General features: G+C 55.7%; 1 protein-coding gene across 4 annotated transcripts in view; it reads right to left on the reverse strand.

The window, feature by feature from the left end:
• MOB2 (MOB kinase activator 2) overlaps window positions 1-19,362 on the reverse strand; it is a 74,496-nt gene that overhangs the window by 9,205 nt on the left and 45,929 nt on the right. The window contains exon 2 of one of the 4 annotated variants that reach the window (XM_078433862.2): window positions 17,741-18,073. The exons of 1 other annotated variant lie outside the window; for it this stretch is intronic. Coding sequence is in view for 2 of the 3 variants with exons in the window: in XM_060607711.2 (XP_060463694.2) it covers window positions 2,508-2,620 (113 nt within the window). In the remaining variant the exon portion in view is untranslated. Of the gene's footprint in view, window positions 1-2,507; window positions 2,636-7,049; window positions 7,192-17,740; window positions 18,074-19,362 lie in introns of those variants that run through there. 2 more of the 4 variants (XM_078433860.2, XM_060607711.2) reach the window with 2 other exon arrangements.

The following is a 19,362-nucleotide window of genomic DNA, read 5'->3' on the forward strand; positions in this document are numbered from 1 at the left end:
GAGCAGAGGGTCACTTCCTGCCAGAGACGAGGGAGCAGAGGGTCACTGCAGACAAATGCCGGCATGGAAGCCACGAGCTGGCCCAGAGACACGAGTGGGGACACGGGCCGCTCTGGGCCCGCTGAAGGAGGTGCGCCGGCCAGGCTAGTCAGGCTCCACCTGCCACGTGTGACCCTGCAGCCATCTTGGCCCCCAGGGCCACCGGGTGGGACCCAGGGAAGAGCGTCCCTGGCCTGGGCCCCGGTCCTTTTGTGCAGATGGTCCAGCGGCCCACTGTTACAGAGCACTGACTGACACGAATGAGGCTCCCCCCTGCACAACCCTGGGCTCCGTCCCAAGCACACGGTGCAGGTTCCGGGCAGGGGCAGAGGGAAATCTGCTCAAACTACCGCTTGGCACCAAAAGGTTTTCTTTGTTTTGAAAATAGTTCTTTTCCAAAACAATATGCTGTCATACAAAACAGAATAGGTTTGTTATAGCTATTTTTATAGGACTAAATACATTTTTTTGAAATGTCTTTGTTTTTATTCAAATCCAATGAGCATCAGTAGCTAAGCCCCACGAACCAAAAGTTCTTGGTGCTGAGGGGGCCCCTCCTTGGTGGGGGAGTCCTTAGCCTCAGAACCAGCCTCCCACCAGCTGCCCCAGAGGCCGGAGCCAGGGTCGTGGTGTGTGCGAACTGGGTACACAAATAAGACAGGACGTCCTCACGAGAGACACATGACCAACACAGTGGCCCAGGGTGGGTTTGTCAGAAGTCACTGAATCTGTCACACTGGAGCCCACACTGGGCAAACACGCCTCAGGGCAGAGGACCCCGGGGAGGGCCACGTGCAGACACGGCCCTTCCCCCTTCTGGGCAGCAACCACCCAATGTGGAGGGGGCAGGGGGGCCTCCCGCCATCTAGCGGTCAGCTCAGAGCGACACTGCAATCCTCCTGCACCTGTAGGAAATGCCCAATTCTTGAATTGGGCTCCTAGGGGAAAGTTTGAGAAACTGAAGGGAAATGCTTAAAAGCACGAATGAGTCGCTTGACTCTTAATTGAACCGAATTCTTTAACGGCAAACACTGTGACCCACGGAAGACAGACTGCTCGTCATGAAGTCTTATTGACCAGAAAAGGCCACCGTGGCCATCAACTCTCAAGGAGGGATCATCCCCGTCCCCGGAGCGGCCACGGGCCTGAGGGCCAGAACCCCAGGGGACGCAAGCCCATCCACCTCCTGCTCTGTGGGGGTGAGGGGCCGGAGTGGGCACGTGCCCGCCCTGGCAAACCAGCAGGCGCTCCCGTCAGGATGGCCATGAGCCCACTGCACCAAGGGCCACCCTCCTCCACCTGGCCCCCTGCAAACTCTGGGGGGCTGTGGTCGCCGTGCTGGCTGGGCCGCAGAGGTGGGGGGGCAGGCGGGCAGGGCCTGGACTTGGGGCCCAGCATACGCGCACCCAGGCCGCACCCGCTCACACCCTCAAGGGCTGTGGTGCCTGCGGAAGGAGCGGCAGACCGGCTCACTGCGCCGTGGGCCTCGGCGGGGGCATGGCCTCGTGGTGGCGGAGCTGAACACTGCCGTCCCGACGGCTCGGGGCACTCAGCTCCCTGTGCATCCCTCCCCCTGCCAGCCCTGCTAGGAGCAGGGGTGAAAGGTCTCTGCAGCTCCCTGACCTTGTCCTTTTCTTCTTGTTTTGAAAAGTCGCTGGTGGTTTATTTAAGAGAAACAGGAAGGAAATATGTTCCCCGAATGCCAGGGAGATGTTTTCCCTCAGCTTCTCAGCAAATCTTCTCCTTAAAAGGCGACGTGTGTTCAGCCTCCTGGTGCACCACTGGGAGTGGCCAATGCCACGCAGGGCCACAGCGTCCCGGGGACAGGGCGGGACAGACCCCCCCCCCCCCACCCCCGACCGGAGCTCCGAGCCCTGCCTGAGCAGGCCAAGGCTGGAGCACAGGCGTGAAGGTCTCTGTCTCTCTCCCACACACACACTTGCAGTGAGCACTTCAGGGGTCCCTGCCCAGGGGACTGTGCGGTGGGGCTGTTCACTGGGGACAAGTGTGGACATGCGCTTCACAGGGCCCTGTGGTCCCCTGGCCTGGGAGAGCGAGGCTCCCACCCTTCCCCAGAATGTGTCGAGGGAGACCGGGTCCTGGAGGGTTCAGGGAGCCCAGGAGCTCTGCTGCTGCCCTCAGATGCCCCGGCAGGTCGTGGGAAGGGCCGTTTCACTCCCTGCCCCCTGCCCTTCTCCTGACCCTAGTCTCTGCTACTGAGTCACATGCCACCCTGTCAGAAAGCCTTGCGTCGCCTGGAAGATCTCCTGTGCCCAGAGCGCCAGGCACGAGGGTCCAGCCCACGGGAGGCACTTCAACCCGTGCAGCTCTGCTCCGGCCACCCCCACCCCCACCACCGAACATCCACCTGCTGGGCACATTGTCCACCCTGCGTCTAGGCCCCATCTGACCCCAACCCCTCACCTGTGCTCTACGTGCACACCTGCCCGCACCTCACTCTGACTCACCCGGCTACGACCACAGATGCCGGGCCTTGATCCCCGGGTCTAGAGGGTCCTACGATCACACGTGTAGGGATGGGGCAAGAGCCAGTTGTCTGAGCACCTCCCTGCCCTGCCATTTAGGAGCCATGTCACCAAGTGACTCGAGGACCACGCATCAGAAGCAGACATGCGAGGAGCAGCAGGAACCGGTGTGGTGCAGGAAGTCACACACAGGCCCGCTCGCGGACACTGCCTTAGGAAGGGTGTGGCGCCCTCATGCTGGCGAGTCCATTTCTAGGGGAGCCTGGGAGCCCCTGTGGGCCAAGTCGCGGAGGGCCAGGCAGGCAGCCCCGGGAGGATGTGGGCTGCGACCCGCGTGGTCAGAAGGCCTCGGCCTCCTCGCCCTTCTCACCTGCTGCTGTCTGAACCTGTTCTCCTGCAACAAACAGGCAGACGCAGAGCAGGCCCGCCAAGCTCCACCTCTCCAAGCCGGTTCCCCCTGGTCTCACTGTCCTCACCACCCAGGGCTGGCCTGGGACCTCTGGACCGAGTCCTCTTCCCCTCAGTCCCACGAGCAGACAGTAGACAATGGGCTCTGACCCAAAGGGCGCAGCACGAAGGCACAAGCGTGTCTGGGGCTCGTCTGGGGACCCGCAGGGCCTCCGTGCCGGCAGGGCCCACAAGCCCAGCCACGACAGGTCCCTCCCGCCCCAAGTTGTGTCCCGTCCACTGCCAAGACACTTGGCCCCTCTGGCCAACAAGTGGCCCTGACCCAGCCCCACTCCTCTGCCGCCAACAGCAGCAGGCGCAAGATTTCAGAAAACACCTCGTGGCCTTCGAGGTAGAACAGGCTGCTATATGCGACACCGTGCTGGTACCTGTCCTCTGTCCCTATGGCCACATCGGTGGAGAAAACGAGACCCTGTGCTCCCCACCCCACGGGCACTGGGCTCTGGAGCCGGCTCTGTCTGGCCAAGGCCCAGGGGTCTGCCCAGGGACCACACGGCTGGGTTCCTCCTCTCTGGCTCTCCCCGCTACTGCTCGCTGGGACGCCCACAGCTACAGTGAAAGTCTGAGGCCCTGGCACGGAGCTGCACTGAAGGGACCAGAAGGCGGACACAGGCTTTGGCTCGCCCCAGGGCCTGCCGGGACCTCGGGAAGAGTATGGCCACAGGCATAGGCGGAGAGCCCCCGACGGAACCCTGCACATTGCTCCGGGTCTAGTGGCTGCGCTCCGAGGCTGGTCATCCATTGGGGAGGGGCCCAGGCCCTACGGAGAACGTCTTCCCGGTGTCTCCTCACCCCAGTGGGTGCCTGCCCGCCAGCCTCACCGTGCACCCTCCACTACTCCTGGCACCTGTGGAGTGTCCTGGGATGACCTGTCCCGCCTCTGCAGGAGTCCCCATACCCCACACATGTCCCTCTGCCCACATGCTTGGCCTAACACACTTCCTGTCCAATGTCACACCACTGGTGCCACCAGGAAGGCTCCCGAGGTTGTCATTGCCATAGCCTGGCAATGACATGTAATCCATCCATGTGGTGATGCCTGCCCAACAGGCTGGGAGGCATCTGTCAGCCACAGGAGAGGGGTCTGCCCTAGGGACACAGACACACCGTGAGGAATCCCCAGCTGCCCAAGAACACCTGGGGACGGGCTGGATTTGAGGGGACACTGGGTGTCCCATGCCAATGCGACCAGCAGTCAGCTCAACAACGCACAGGGCTGGCCCCCACGGGCAGACGCGGTAATGCCCTGGCTGGCCCGGCCACACCCGAAAGGAGCAACAAGCAGCTGTGAGGTTTGAACACGGGAGGCCTCCTCAAGCCCTCAGCCATGCTGGGGCAAGGGGCCGGTGGTCCCCGGGCACAGAGCAGCGCCTGGCGAGCGGACAGAGCCAGGGGAAGAAGGGCAGGACGGGGGGAGACCCCTTCTTTCCTCAGAGTCCTGCTCAGCCTCCTGTCCCCCAGTCTGGCCCCCGAAGTGCTCACTGGACGCTGGTACCCTGAGACGGCTAAGGATGTGGCTGGGAGGAGGCAGGGCAGGTGTAGGAAGGGACCCTCGTGGGAAGTCAAGGGAAGCATGGAGACCCTGGAGGAGGGGGCACGCTGACCGAGGCAGCCTCCCGGGATGCAGGCCAAAGGTCTGGGGGTGGGGGAGCAGGATCACGAGGAACCTGCGGGTGTGTGAACGGTGGGCCTGCGGCATGTAGAGGCCCCCAGGAAGTGCTGCACGGACACAGACGGTGCCGACGGCGGTCTGGGAAAGCAGGGGCGCATGGAGAGAGCAGCACAAGTGGACGCTGACCGCCCTGGGCCCAGCCCGCCGCCCCCCACGGCAGCCTCGTGCAGGAGGGAGGCACACGGGCTCAGAGGCTCAGCTCCCGGGCGCAGGCTTGACAGACGCCGCCACCTGGGGTGGCACGCTGGGGGAAGCAAGGGCAGCCTCCGGGCCGAGGGCACAGGAACGCACCGACCTCCTTCCTGGGACGGCGGTGAGGGCGCAGGCTCGGCAGGGACGTCGCTGACGGCCCTGTCACCCCACACGGCCAGGGCACACACGGGCCCGCGACCAGGGCCAGACACACAGGGGACCTTCCTCCCACAAGCCCCTCAACCCCGGGACAGTGAAAGCACTGGGGCTCGGCAGCACTGCCTACCCTCAAGACTGTGACGTGGCGGGCCTGGCGTGGGGCCCGAAAACCACCGTGACGTGTGGAGATGCCCCTCCTGGATCGCGTCCTTGCTGGTCTTCACTGGCCCTGGGGCCCCTGTAACCCCCTTCCTGTCACCGAGCCTTGGAAACCAAAAGCTGAGAAGACCCAGCTTGGGATGGGACCCCCACTGAGTCCCCACAGGCCACGGCCAGCCTGAGGCTGCCGAGAGGGACCCGCAGGGCGTCTCCCTCCTCGGTTTAACTGCCCGGCGGTCCGCACCCCCGAACAGAGCAAGCTTTCACGAGCCTTCGTATCCCCTACAGAACAAGAGACCCACTGAGAGGGGAAAAGCCACGGCAGACTGAGAAAAGCACGCAGACACCCCGGACCCAGCGTCCACGTGCGCCAGGTGCCCCTGAGTGCTGTCTGAGCCACGGTGTGGCCACTGCTCAGAGTTCAACGTTAACTCTTGCTACTCTGTGAAGTGAGTGCTCTTCCCCTAATCTGGCTGAGTCGTCACCTCTACTGTGAGGTCCTCCCAGACCACCCCCCCCCCCCCCCCCCCCCGCCGTGAGAATGGCTCGGCCTCCAGTCTGCCACAAGTGCACGCAGAGACTCAGCAGAGTCGAGGTCTTGCCTCTTGTCTTCTGTGGAGCCCACCTCAGCATTCGGCCCTCACCATGGCACGCACGTGGGCACCCGCGTGGTCCCTGCACGAGGCCAGGGACGGGCGCTGCTCCGGGTCTGAGCCAAACTTCTGGAGGAGAGCACCCACAACCTGGCCACGTTTCCAAATCTCACACCTTAATGTGACAGAAGGACAGCTTTGGGCAGCTAACGGGCTGGATCTCTGGTTTCTACTTGTAACTCGCCGGGGTCCTCCCTGTGCGGCACACTCGTGACCCGCTGTGGAAGAGGGGGGTGGAAAGCAGAGGTGCCCACGGAAGGTCGGATCGGTCACTCCGCGATGACCACCAGCAGTCACACCCTCACCCAAGAGGCCTGCTTAGTTTGGTTACAGCTAAACACAGAACAGAAAAGCAAGAGGCACTCGCTTTGAGTTTTAAAAGTTATGACCCACTGAAGTCTCACGCAAAGGTAAGATGATTACACTGAAGAAAACTGGATTTGAGTCTCGACTGTGACACGTTCTGGGCACGGACTCTGGCTGTGCTCCTAACCCCTGAGAGCACAGAACAGCCCATCTCTGGGGGTCAGGAAGGCCACTGCTGCTCACTGGCCCTCCTGGCCGCCCGCTCCCGGCCCCAGGCTCTCTCACACAGCAGGCCGCACCTGCTCTACCCAACGCCCGAAACAGACCTACTCTGACGCAGACATGCACTGCACTGGCTTTCTCTAAACCCTTCTGTAGGTCAGAAAAATAAATTTAAACAGCTCGCAAAAATGGCTTTTCTGGCAACACCCCTCCCCCCCCCCCCCACACACAGCGGAGAGCCGTGGCCCACTTCAGGTCTCTGGACAAGGCCACTCATGGACAGGCTCCGGTCATCCTGCCTACGGCCAACAGGCAGGACACCCTACCGGGGGTGAAGCACCTGTCCGGCAGGCTCGGGAGGGGGCAAGGCAGGACTTCCATGGTCACAAACGTGGTTAACCACCAAGAGGGAGGTGGGTCACTGGTGGGCCCCCTGTCCTCATCCAGATCCTCCGGGGCCACTCTGTCAAGTGAGCGAGCTGCCTCCCACAAGCAGCAGGAAGTGCAGGCATTTAGGGAAGACTGGACTCCAAACAAAGTTCCCGACCAGATCCAGCTGGCCGCCCCATGCCCTGCCAGCGGCTGCCTGCCACCGGCACTTTAGCGGACGATTACCGCCAGTGCTCCGCAGGCTGAACCCTGGGATATGGACTGGGGACGGTCAGACCACCCCCACTGGCCCGTCCCATTCACCTGAGCACTTTGCCGACTGCCTGAAGCACCATTTTGCAGCTGAGTCCAGTTTTGGGGGGCTGGCTGAGCAGAGCTCGGTCTGTGGGGAGACTGCTGTGGTCTCCAAGCATGATGGGGCAGTGCAGACACGGGGAGGAAAAGCAGGAGCCGCGGCACTGGCACGGGACAGCCGCGCCCTCCTTGCTCTCTCCTCCCTCTCTCCCTCCCTCCCTCCCTCCCTCCCTCCCTCCCAGAGACCAGCCAATGAGGACACGCAGGGAGAGAAAGGAGGACTCTGGCCTGGTAGAAAGGAACAGCTGCTCCTTTTACAGGCGAAGGCTGGCCAAGTCTGGTTAAGTGAGGGAGTGTCTCGATGGCCTTTTCAAAGTGGCGCCTTGCGGGCGCTGTGTGGGGCAAGGCCACTGCCGCGGGGAGGGGCACAGCCCTTGGGAGGACCCATCATCGAGGCCCCAGGGTGGCACCACATGGCCCTTCAGACAGAGAGCAGGCAGAAGGTCTGCCCCATGTGCTCCTGGGGCCAACACACAGCCCCTGCCTGACCCCAGCCCAGCTGAGACAAGAAACCGGTGGAGGCATGGCTTGGGGCAGGGGTGGGGGTGGGCGGACAGGCTGACCGCACACCTGCAGAGCATGGGCATGAGCCTGTGGCGCACCGACACTCATACAGCCTTGGAAAGATAAAGCTGGCTGGCTTCCAGGGCATCCAGGGCAGGCACCGAGCTCGCACTGGGCAGAGGCTGCTCCTGGAGGGCAGACCTGGATAGAAACATCCAGAACACCTTCCTAGGAGGGTGAAAGAAGCTGTGTGCCCAAGAACTTCTCTGTAGCTGTTGTATACGCAGGAGGCCACAAAGTACTGACAAATCAAACATCTGCTCAACCCTGGTTTCAGTTCCAACCACAGTGACAGTGACAGCCCTTCCCCGTGCCCGCTGACAAGCCCCAGCCAGCACGGAGCACAGCCACAGGTCTGCCAGGCCCCTGCACCCATATGCCCAGGCTCAGCTCTGCCCTCCGCCCACCAAGGCCACATCCCACAAAGGGCCCTACCGACCTTCTCATCTGTCCAAGTTCAACCCAGTGGCAACTCCAAAACCACCAAGAGGACAGCTCAGTGACAGTGAAAGGCAACCTCTGCCCGGGCACAGCTGAGGACACCGCCAGCAGAGCTCCAGTCACCTGTGAGGCAGGGCAAAAAAGGCCTCTCCTGCCCTGGCAGGATGGCGTCTCCACTGCCACCCTGGGAGTCAGCATGACCTCAGGCACCACACTCATTTGCTGTCTGTCCAGGGTAGGGATGCCGACAGGATGACCACGCAGCCCCGGGCAGGTGAGGTGTGGAGCCCCAGCGAAGGGATGACACCACCTGCTGGGTCGGGGCCCCAGCAGGCTGGGCAGCTGAAACCAGCTCGTCTTTCTCTATTCCCTGCCCTGTGTTAGAACTGGTCATTTCTCCAAGAAGCCTTGGTCCCTTCCAATGGAGAAAACAAAAACCCGAGATCTGGCTCTTGGGTGGTCCTTTTCTATCCTAGGTCCTCTCCGCTGACAGAGCAAAGTGTGTGTGCTCACCTGCACACGTCTGTGTGCATATTATGCTACACACGTGTTCATCCCGATGCCTCCAACTCTCATCTGTCACCCGTGCGTCACTCCAGCCTCCTCCCTGGCTTGTCTATAAGCTCCTCCTCCAACAGTGAGACAACTCTGAGCAGCCACAAGGTTATGAATCACTCTGTCAAAACCACAGCAGAAGGAGCTCCGTGCTCTGAAGGCAGCAAAGGGAACAGCCCGGCATCCCTGTTGAAGGTGCAGGAAAGCTCCGGGGCGCTGGGGAGGCTCAGCTGGTTGAGCATCTGGCTCTTGGTTTCGGCTCAGGTCATGCTCTCACGGTTCGTGGGTTCGAGTCCCACATCAGCTCTACGCTGGCAGCATGGAGACTGCTTGGGATTCTCTCTCCCTGTCTCTGCCCCTGCCTGACTCGCATTGTCTGTCTGTCTGTCTGTCTCTCTCTCTCTCTCTCTCTCTCTGTAAATAAATAAATAAATAAATGCAAATGGGAAAAGCTTCATGGTTGAGTCCAATGAAAACAAGAAAATAAGAGAGAATAAGAAGCCTCCTGATGACAACCAGAACACCCCAGAAACACACACGCACAAAACAGCTGAAAACCGTAACCCAACAAATTAGACAACCTCAGAAATAAAGTGACTCAAAAAAAGGTAAGATGAGAGAGGCAAAAGAACTCAGAATAAGAACCAGAAATCAGAGCTTCTGACATGCAGTGTAAACCAGAAGGAGCACGAAGCCAACAAGGCTGGAAGTGCAGGACGGAAAGTTTTTTAAATAAAAGACGAGTGAAGACACTCTCCCTTCCGTGGCAGCAAGGCTGGCCAGGTGCTGGGCTGGCCTCCTCGACGGCCACCAGCTACAACCTGGGTGAAATACACAAAGCAACTGGTTTCGGATGCTGGACAACATGCCATGCTGGCAGCTGGCAGCTCAGGACGGTGCCCCTGAGAGCAGGGGACCCACGGGTGAGCAGACATCAGTTACCTGCTGGAGGCTGGAGCGCGGAAAGGCTAAGCCCACGCAGGCCCCGCAGTCTTGGACGGAGGCAAGGCTTGAAGGTGGGGCTGTTGGACTGCTGGAATGTGCAGGGTAGGGTACCAGAGGGGCTGGGCTGCCCAGAGAAGGGACTCCAGACAGAAGGACAGAGCCAGGTAAGCCTCTGGCCAAGCACTCGGCTGAGGGCATGCGGGGCCTGGCAAAGAGCAGCTATGGGGAGCCGCAAGCCAAAGGGGTGTTCTGGAAGGCTGCAAGGGCAGAAAACAGGCATCCTGCTCCCAAGTAGAGACAGAGGATGCTCCAGTGAGGCTCCATGGGGCCTCCACCCAAAGCCATGCCAGGAGCAAGGTTAGAGTAGCCTCGGAAGGAGGTTTCTCTAGACCTGCCCTAATAAAGCTTCACCAAGCCTCAAAAGGCTCCTGTTGAACCCACAGCACATGAACCGCATACTGGAATACGCACAGCATTCTTTAAGGAAGAACAACAAAACCCAGCTCTAATAACACTAGCCACCACAATGTCTAACACACACACACATACACGCAGAGACAGGTGAGGAAGTAAAAAATGTAACCCATAACCAGGAAAAAGAAGAGTCAACAGAAACAGACCCAGACACAACAAAGAGGCATCATACATTCAATGATTCGAGGATTTACAGGAAAGGATGGACATAATGAGCACAAATATTAGGACTCTAATATTATACATTTAAAAAAAGAACAAACAGAAATTTCTAGAACTGAAAAATAGAATATCTAGAATGAAATTTTATGGGGGGGGGGGGTGCCTGGGTGGCTCAGTTAAGCATCCTCTTGATTTCGGCTCAAGTTGTGATCTCATGGTCAGTTGTGAGATCAAGCCCTGCGTTGGGCTCTGCGCTGGCAGAATGGAGCTGCCTGGGATTCTCTCTCTCTCCTGCTCTCTCCACTCCTCCCCCACTCATGTTTATGCTCCCTCTCTCTCAAAAATAAAATAAAATAAAAAATCTTAAAAAACTTTTTTATGGGATAGACTTAACAACAAATTAAACAGTGGAAAAAAAAAGATTACAATAACAATATAACTTATTAAAGTTTGTATAATACAGGTAAAAAGCCACGCTTAGGGAAAACTTATAAGTTTTAATAAGTTATAATATGTAAAGAGGTACATATTAAACCCAAAGCAAGTAGAAAGAAGGACATAACAATAATAGAAGTCTATGAAACAGAAAACAAGGAAAAAAAACCCCACAAAGGTAACTTTCAGAAGCTTAAGAAAATGGATCAATTCCTCAGCCAGACTGACCCAAAAAGGGGAGAGAGCGTGAGGGAGGGCGTGAGGGTGCAAACTGCCAGTGTTAGAGGTGAAATAGGTGTTGTTAAAGATCCCAGACACTGCGAGGACCAGGGACCGCAGTGAACAATTGTGTGCCAACAGAAATGAAACAGGCAAGTTCTTTACAAACACAAGTTACCCAAACTGACAGAAGAACAAATATAAGATTCGACTTTATGATTAAAAATTTGATTAAAAAATTCAAAAAACCTTTCTACAAGGAAATGCCAAAAGCAGATGGCTACGAGTGAATTCAACTAAATCCACAGAAGAAATAACACCATTCTTACACACACTTTCTCAGAAAATAGCTGAGGAAACACCTCCCAGCTAATTCAGCGAGGCCAAAATGGAAACATCACAAGAAAAATTACAGAGCAATATCCTCCTTGAACACAGATGCAAAACTCCCTAAGAAAATGTTAGCAAAATGAACCCAGCGATATGTAAAAGGAGTAACAGAGCATAACCAAGAGAGGTTCATCATCTAAGCTTAGCCGACATCTGAAAATCAATGTAATTCACCACATTAACAGATTAAAGGGGGGAAAAAGTGATCATCTCAATTACATGATCATTCTCATGTACAGGTAGAAACACTACACGGCAAAATGTTCACATAAACCCTCAGCAAACCAGGAACAGAAGGGGATGTTTTCAACTGGAAAAGGGCGCCTACGGAAATATCTAAATATGAAAATCAAATATCCAGCTGAAAAAGTCTAAACATCTTGCGGTTAAGATTGAGACCCAGGCAGCGATGTTCACTCAGTACTGCTACTCAGCACTGCGTGGATGGTCTCAGCTGGTGCAATGAGGCCAAACAAGAAATGAAAGGTATAGATATTAGCATGGAAAAGAACATCTTGCTTGGGAAATAAGATGGTTGTATATACACAAAGTTCTAGGAACCTGCAAAAAAAGTCTGCTACAGCTGAAAAATAAATTCAGCAACATCACACGATACAAGGTCAATATATAAAAATTCACTTTATTCCGATATACTAAGACCACACAAATGGAAAATGCAAGTTAGAAAACTGTTATTTACAACAGAATCTGTAAAGTTTAGAAATAGATTTAACTAAAGTGTACAGAGCCTCTTGCTACCAAGCACAAAGCGTTGCTGAGAAAAATTAAACACATAAACAAACGAGAACATCTATCCTCAACCTAGATTAGAAGCCTCAATGCTGTTAGGATGTCAATTTTCCCACCTGAACACAGATTCAGCACAAGCCTATTACCATCCCAGCAGAATGTGTTTGTAGAAATTGACAGGGTGATTCTGAAACGTATATGGAAATGTAAAATGGCTTACAATAATGAAATCATTCTTGCAAGAAAAGGAATCAAGTTGGGGGACTCACTAATTTCAAGACTTTAAAGCCATAGTATTCAAGAAACTGTGTTACTAACAACATAAACAGATGTTAAAAAAAAGAATAAACATGGTCAATTGGACTTTAACAAAGATGTCAAAGCAATTGTATGGAAAAGGAAAGTCTTTTCAATAAACACTGCTGCAAAAAGTAAACAGCTATTAAAAAACAAAAACAAAAATCCTCAACCCCTACCTCACACCACAAACAACAAGGCAACTCAGCACGAGCTGAAGAATGAAGTACGAAAGCAGAGTGACCACACTTCTAACAGAGAGCTCAGGAGGAGTTCTGTACCACAGTCAGAGCAGGCAAAAATGACTCAGGACACATGACGCATTAATGATAAAAGAAAAAGGTGATCACATTTCATCAAAATTTAATTACCCCCCCACCTCCCACCGCCAAACACACTCCTTCCACTCAAAACACCGTTAAGAACAGGCAAGCCACAGATTGGGAGAAAACATTCGCAAACGTGTATCTGGCAAAAGACTGCTATCCGGACCATACACAGCAGTGCTACAACTCAATAACAAGACAACCCAGGGCTTAAAAAGGGCAAAAGACCAGCACACTTAACAAAGGAAGCTGCCTGAGTAGCAAACACAAAAGAAAGTGCTCAGCATCACTGGTCAGTAGGGAAAGGCACGTTAGATCCATTCCCAACGAGATCCCACCAGGCTGGCTAAAATTAAACACACGAACACCACCAAGGGTCGATATGAAGGCAGAGCGACCAAAACTCTGATTCCCTGCTGGTGAGAACAGGACACAGCACAGCTCCTCGAGAAAACAGTCGGCAGTTCATCATAAAGTGAAATGTGTCATCTATGCTATGAACCGGTAAGTCCGTGCCTAAGTATTTATCCAAGAGGAACAAAACACACATCTACACAAAGGCACACAGAATGTTCACAGCGGCATTACTCGCAATAGCCAAACACCGGGAACAACCCCAAAGTCCATCAGCAGGAGAACAGACTGATTATGGTAAATGCACATAATGAATACCACTCAGCAACCAAACACATCCACATGCTAAACCTCACAGGCATCACACTGGGAAAAAAATGCCAGGAAGAAAACACAGGTACCCTACAGTTCCATTTATGTGAAGTTCTAGAAACGGCGAAGTTAATCTTTGATGGAAATAAATCAGGATAGCGGTCGCGTCTTGGGAGGGGACGCAGCAGGGAAATGGTGAGAAGTGGCTGGGAAGCACAGGACGGAATCTTCTGGGTTTGAGGGTGTAACTGCAGGGGTATTCACATCTGCCAAGACTCACTTAACTGGACGCTTAAGACCTGTGCATGATACTGTCTATAATTGAGACACCAAATTTTAAAAACAACTAAAAATTTTTATAAAGGAAGACAGAAAAAGCATTTTAGTGAAAGCAGTGGGTAAACTTAAAAGAAAAAAGGCCTGGATCCACATAGTGAAGAGGCACATGTCAAACCAGAGCCACCCACACCAAGGTGTCATGGTCCCATCACCAGACTTACAACGTGGAAAGGCTCCTTCCACAGAAAGACCAGCTTACGTGCAGGGGAAACCGTATTTGCTTCAGACTCCAACAACAACGCTTTACGTCAGAAGGCCGTTGTTACAGACGGAATGTTGGTGTCGCCCCCAAATCCCTACACTGAGGCCCTACCTGCTGATGGGATGATGTCTGGACATGCGGCCTCTGGGAGGTGATCAGGGGTAGATGAGATGGTGAGGGTGGGCTCCACGATGGGATTAGTGCCCTTAGAAGGAGAGAAAGACATCTCCTCCCCCAGCCTCCTGACGCCCAAATCACCCGGGACCTCGATGTCAGACTCCAGAAGCGTGAGACTAAAGGTCTGCTGTCTGAGCCGCCCGCCTGTGGTGTTCTGTTCCGGCTGCCGGAGCCAAGACAGCTACGGTGCGCTCAAAGATGCACAAGGTAAGAAAACGTGAGCCAGAGACTTTATACCCATCCATCCAGTCTTTCAAGTGTGAGTTCTCAACCAGGGGCAATACTGCCCTGCGGAGCATCTGGTAATATCTGAAGATGTGGGTAGAGGACAGGGCTGCGGCTCCACACCCCACAGCCAACAGGGCCGCCTCTCTGCCCCCCGAGAATCACCCAGCCACACACGTCAACAGTGTGGAGGTGGACGAACCTGGGTGAAGGCTCCAGACAAGCTGCAAACGAGCTCGCGCCCCACGGCACCCACGAGGCCTCTCTGCACTTAGGTCACTGCTTCTCAAGCGGCTCCCAGACCGGCATCAGCAGCATCACCTGGGAGCCTGCCCGAAATGCCAGTTCTCAGGCCCACGCAGCCCAACCAGCCTGGACACTCTGCCGTGAAGCCAGCACGTGGGTGTGAACATGCTCTCCGGGAGACTGGGACGCAAGCGAAGTGCTGACAAGGACGTCCGTGGGGCGGCCCTGTGAGCACCGAGGGTATTCTATCTTGAGAACCAACACTGAGCCAACAACTGAACAGCAGACATCACTCCAAATCACGGGGTATAGGAGGAAGCGGAGTGGGCAGAAGCTTCTAGCTAATATGACGTTTCTCACTTCTCACGTGAGGGGACCAAAGGGCAACAGCCAAAAGATGATAGGATAGGACTGGAGGCTTTATAAAGTAACTGCTAGAAAAACATCAATATTTCTAAACAATCTTCTTTTTTACTGTGACAAAACACACCTTAAAAAGCACCATCTCCACCGACTCTTAAGCGTGCAGCTCAGGGGCACTAAGCACGTTCATACAGTTGTGCGGCCGTCCCACCCCCCCCCCCCCCGCCCCCGTCTCCAGAACTTTCCATCTTCCCAAACGGAAGCTCTGTCCCCGTGAATCACGGACCCCCAGCCCCTCCCCCAGCCCCGGCGCCCACCGTCCACTCTCTGTCTCCGGGAATCTGGAGACTCCAGGGGCCTCGTGTGAGGGGATCACAGGTGAGCATCACGTCCCCCGGGTCCATCCACGTGGTGGCAGGTGGCAGAACGTCCCTCCTTGTCAGGACTGAGTGACAGGCCAGGGAGTGGACTACGTCCATCCACCCGTCCGTCGGTGGACACGGGGTCGCTTCCGTGTTTCAGCTGCTGTGAACGTGGGTGTGCAAATACCCACTCGAGTCCCTGCTCTCCGTTCTTTGGGTAAATACCTGGAAGAGGAGCTAGGGGTCGCACGCTCGTTCCAGATGCAGTATTTGGAGGAACCGCCACGCTGTCCTCCGCGGCAGCTGCACCGGCTCACGTTCCCGCCGACAGGGCCCGAGGGTCCGTCCTCCGCTTCCTCGGCACACGTGTGGTCCCTGTTTTCTGTGTTCCTCTTGTTGGTGTGGTTGGCATGGGACGGGCACAAGGGTGTGGTATGGCGGAGAAAGGGCCTCGTGGTGTGGGGACACAGGTGGAGGTGAGGTCCTGAGCCTGGACCTGAAGTAGCCGTAAGAACTCGTGTGCTCCACACTCACGCCTTTCCTGCCTCTGGCCACTGAAAAGGCCAAGGAAACGTAACTGGCTCAGAAGCGGAAAGCACACCCGATGTCCAGACCGTGGCCTCTGCACGTGCGTGCCCCTGCAGTGGCCAGGTGGGCTCCTGCACACGGACTCCAGGGCTGCACCTTTCTGTCATGGCAACGGGCTGCAGCTGAGGTTGGTAGGGTCACTGTCACTGTGACTGTGGACGAGCCTGAAGAGATTCCCTGGCCAAGGATGGGGCAATTTAAGTGTACAGGACGACAGCCCAATGGTCTGAAACGCAGAAGTGTTTAAACCTTTATCTAACGATACTTTTTACGAAAACACCTGGTCGTTTACCTTCGGAAATGGCAAAAACCCAAATCTGCATGTTGAAAGACAGTCAATAAAAGGAAGGATTGAGTATTTATCCTGCTTCTCAAGCTGCCCAGTTAGTTGAAGAGGAGAAGGTTTTCTTTACAGAAGTGTTCCATCTAACCGACCAGGAAGGATGCAGAGAGACAGCCTTTGTGCAACGCCTAACAAAGCAGCGATTCTGGGCGGCCGGTGGTCACGAGGGCCACACACCAGTCACAACAGCCAGAGTGCAAGCCTCCTGCTGGAAGCTCACCACCACCGACAGCGAGTCTGGCCCCCACATAAGAAGAACACGACCCAACTAGTGTCTCAGGAGAGCCGACAGCTTACGGGACACACAGAGGAACACGCTAGACTGGACCACAAGGACGGCTGGGTGACACCACGGGAGAAGCTGCCTGGTTTCATCAGTGTGACCGCAGGGGGAAGAAGAAGGAGCAGCGCCTGTGGACTGAGGACTCGCTGAGTAAAGTCTGTGGCCTGGTGAGCAGCACCGTGCCAACGTCACCCCCTTACACCCCAGTTGGGTGCGATGTCACCACTCGGGGCTGGCTGAAGTGGACACTGGGTTCTCTGTGACGTTTTTGCAATTTTTTGTGAGTCTTTATTTCGAGATATAAAGTTAAAAAAGAGAAAGTTATAAAACCTGTCAACCAACCACGATGCATGGACTTTCTCTGAATCCAAACACTAAAAAAAACAGTTGTAAGAAACTGGAGAAAACACGAACACAGACCGGATGTTTGCTGTTACTACGGATTGCTGCTCTGACATGGTAACGAAATGTCCTCTGTGCAAGGAAAAGTGGCCCTACCCTTTGTGCGCACACGGAGACATTCACAGACCAAATGTCACGACGTCCAGAATCTGTTTCAGAACAGCTTGGGCAATGGGGTGAAGAAAAGAGAACGGCAAGATTAGGCTCACACTGGATGTAGGTTCAGAAAAGGAGCTTCGGACTCACGTGCCCGCTGAAGCCTCACCCTTAACAACACACTCCTATAAAATCCGGCCATGAATCCGGCCCCCAGCCAAGAGACGGGCCTCCCCGTGAACACCTGGCGGCAGCTCCCCTCTTTCAGTGCACTGAGGCTCCCTCGGAATGGCCAGCATGGCCCAGGCGTGGTCATGCCCGGTCAAGCCCCAGGCAGCAGGGCGTTATAACACGACACACACTGACGTTATTCGTGGCCCGCGTGCGTGTAAACTGGCACTCTGACAAGTCAGGTCCACGGCGACGTCCCCGGAAAAACCAACGGCAGCAGCCCACCTCGTCAGGTGGGGAGCGGGGCGGACCGGGGGCACACAGGCGCGTGGCAGGGGTGAGGGCGTTCACCGGGCTCTTCCAGGCATGGTCCACACTCAGCCAGGGGCACCATCAGCTTCCACAACAAATGGAAGTGAGAACCGTGCGGGGCGCATGCGTACTTGGAAAGCAAAGTCTGAGCGCAGCTAGTGGTGACTGGTGTGCCTCCTCCGGAACCGCCAGGCAAGGAGGGAGACGGCGCTCTGCTGCCGAGACCATGGCCCATTTCCTCACACCCAGGCCCACCTCCGCTCGGCCCGGGTGGGGATGTGCACTCCTCCCAAGCTGCCCCTCTAACCTGCATGGGCGGCAGCTCAAGTCTTGCTCTTCTCGTGTGCAGCCAGGAGCTTCTGGAAACCCACCGTTCCCGACTTGCTCAGGGGCTCTGTGGGTGGTCCTGTGCCGGGGGGCGGGTGGGACCCCGGCTGCCCTGCCTGGCCCAGTGGTCACGGGGTGGCTGGCCGGGATGTGGCTGCAAACTCAGCAGGACCAGTCAGGAGCAGCTGGCATGCACCCCTAAACACACTGCACCGGGCTTGCCACGGAAGGAGCAGACAAAAACGTAAGGCCAAGGGCTGCCTTTCTCTGCCATCAAACGGCCCGTTGCTTTCATACGCTGAAGAAAGCAAGTCTGGGGAGATAAAAGTGATTTCAGACCTCACTCAGTTTTGCTACGTGTGCGCAGACTGAACTTCACGGGCACGTGAGGAGGGAGACGGCGTTACAGAGCAACCTCGGGTGGCCAGTCTGAGCACGACCTCTAACCCGGAATGTCCTCAAAACAAAACTTCCAGTTGGGGCGTCCACTCTGGTCAAGGTGGGGTAACGGGGACCGGATTCTACCTGCTGCTTCAAACAACAGGACACTGGATAAAATACGTGACAGCTTTCAAGATCCTGGACACCAGACAACACGGCACAGTGACCCCGGGACGGGAGCAGACAAGGTAAGTCTGCATGCAGGGAGGGGCCCAGCAGACCCTGGGTTGAGGAGTCTCCACCGGGGGCTGGGGGCAGGGGACCCCCAAGGACAGCGCTGCACAGATCTGCCGAGGGCCCCGCTGGCCGGGATGGGTGGGCGAGGGAACGAACTACTGAGGGTGGGGCGAGCCACCTGGGAAGGTTACAGGGACCATCCTTGGGGCTCATGCAGGGAAAAGGGGCACCCTGGCCGGAGTGGAGAAACGACTCACGGCATCAGATGCCATACTCGAGGACTTCGGCATCAGCGGGAGGAGAATCGGCTCCACGTGAGACCCTGCCAGAATCCCAGCAAACAAAGAACATACACAAGAACTAAAAAGGTTCAATCATTTCCCAACAGAGTCCAAGAAACACAGCTCAAGAACAGCTAGAAACATACAAAGACATCCAGCACCAAAAAAGGCAGAGCGCATGTCGTCTTGTGTCCAGTTGGAAGCCTTCAAGGAAGGAGGAAAATGCAAGTCATTGTTAAGAGTCAAATGACTGATGGAAAAGGACCCCAAAATGGCCAGATGACAGAATGAGAAAACGTTAGAAGGTTGTCACAACGGAGTCCCGCCTGCTGCAGAAGCTGGAGGAAACACTGAGCACGTCACGGAGAGACAGGGAAGGTTTCTTTTAAGATGCCAATTGAATTTCTGGACACAGAAAGGATAACACGGGCGATGACAAGTACTCTGGGTAGGATTAGCGGCCCACCGAACACGGCCAGAGCAAAGAAGCAAAGATGCATGAACTTGAAGCTGCGACCACGGAGGCTATCCGAAATGAAACATGGGAAACAGACGATGACTCGAGGAGCGGGCCTCCTACGAGCCCACGCCCCCCCTCTCCCCCAGGCAGCTGCTTGCGGACCCCTCTTAAAACACGTGTCTGACTAAGGGCTTGCATCCAGAACGCTTAATCGCCCCCTATGACTCAACAAGAACACAGACT

This window comes from Panthera onca, chromosome D1 (assembly GCF_046562875.1).
Source record: "Panthera onca isolate mPanOnc1 chromosome D1, mPanOnc1 haplotype 2, whole genome shotgun sequence".
Taxonomy (NCBI): domain Eukaryota; kingdom Metazoa; phylum Chordata; class Mammalia; order Carnivora; family Felidae; genus Panthera; species Panthera onca.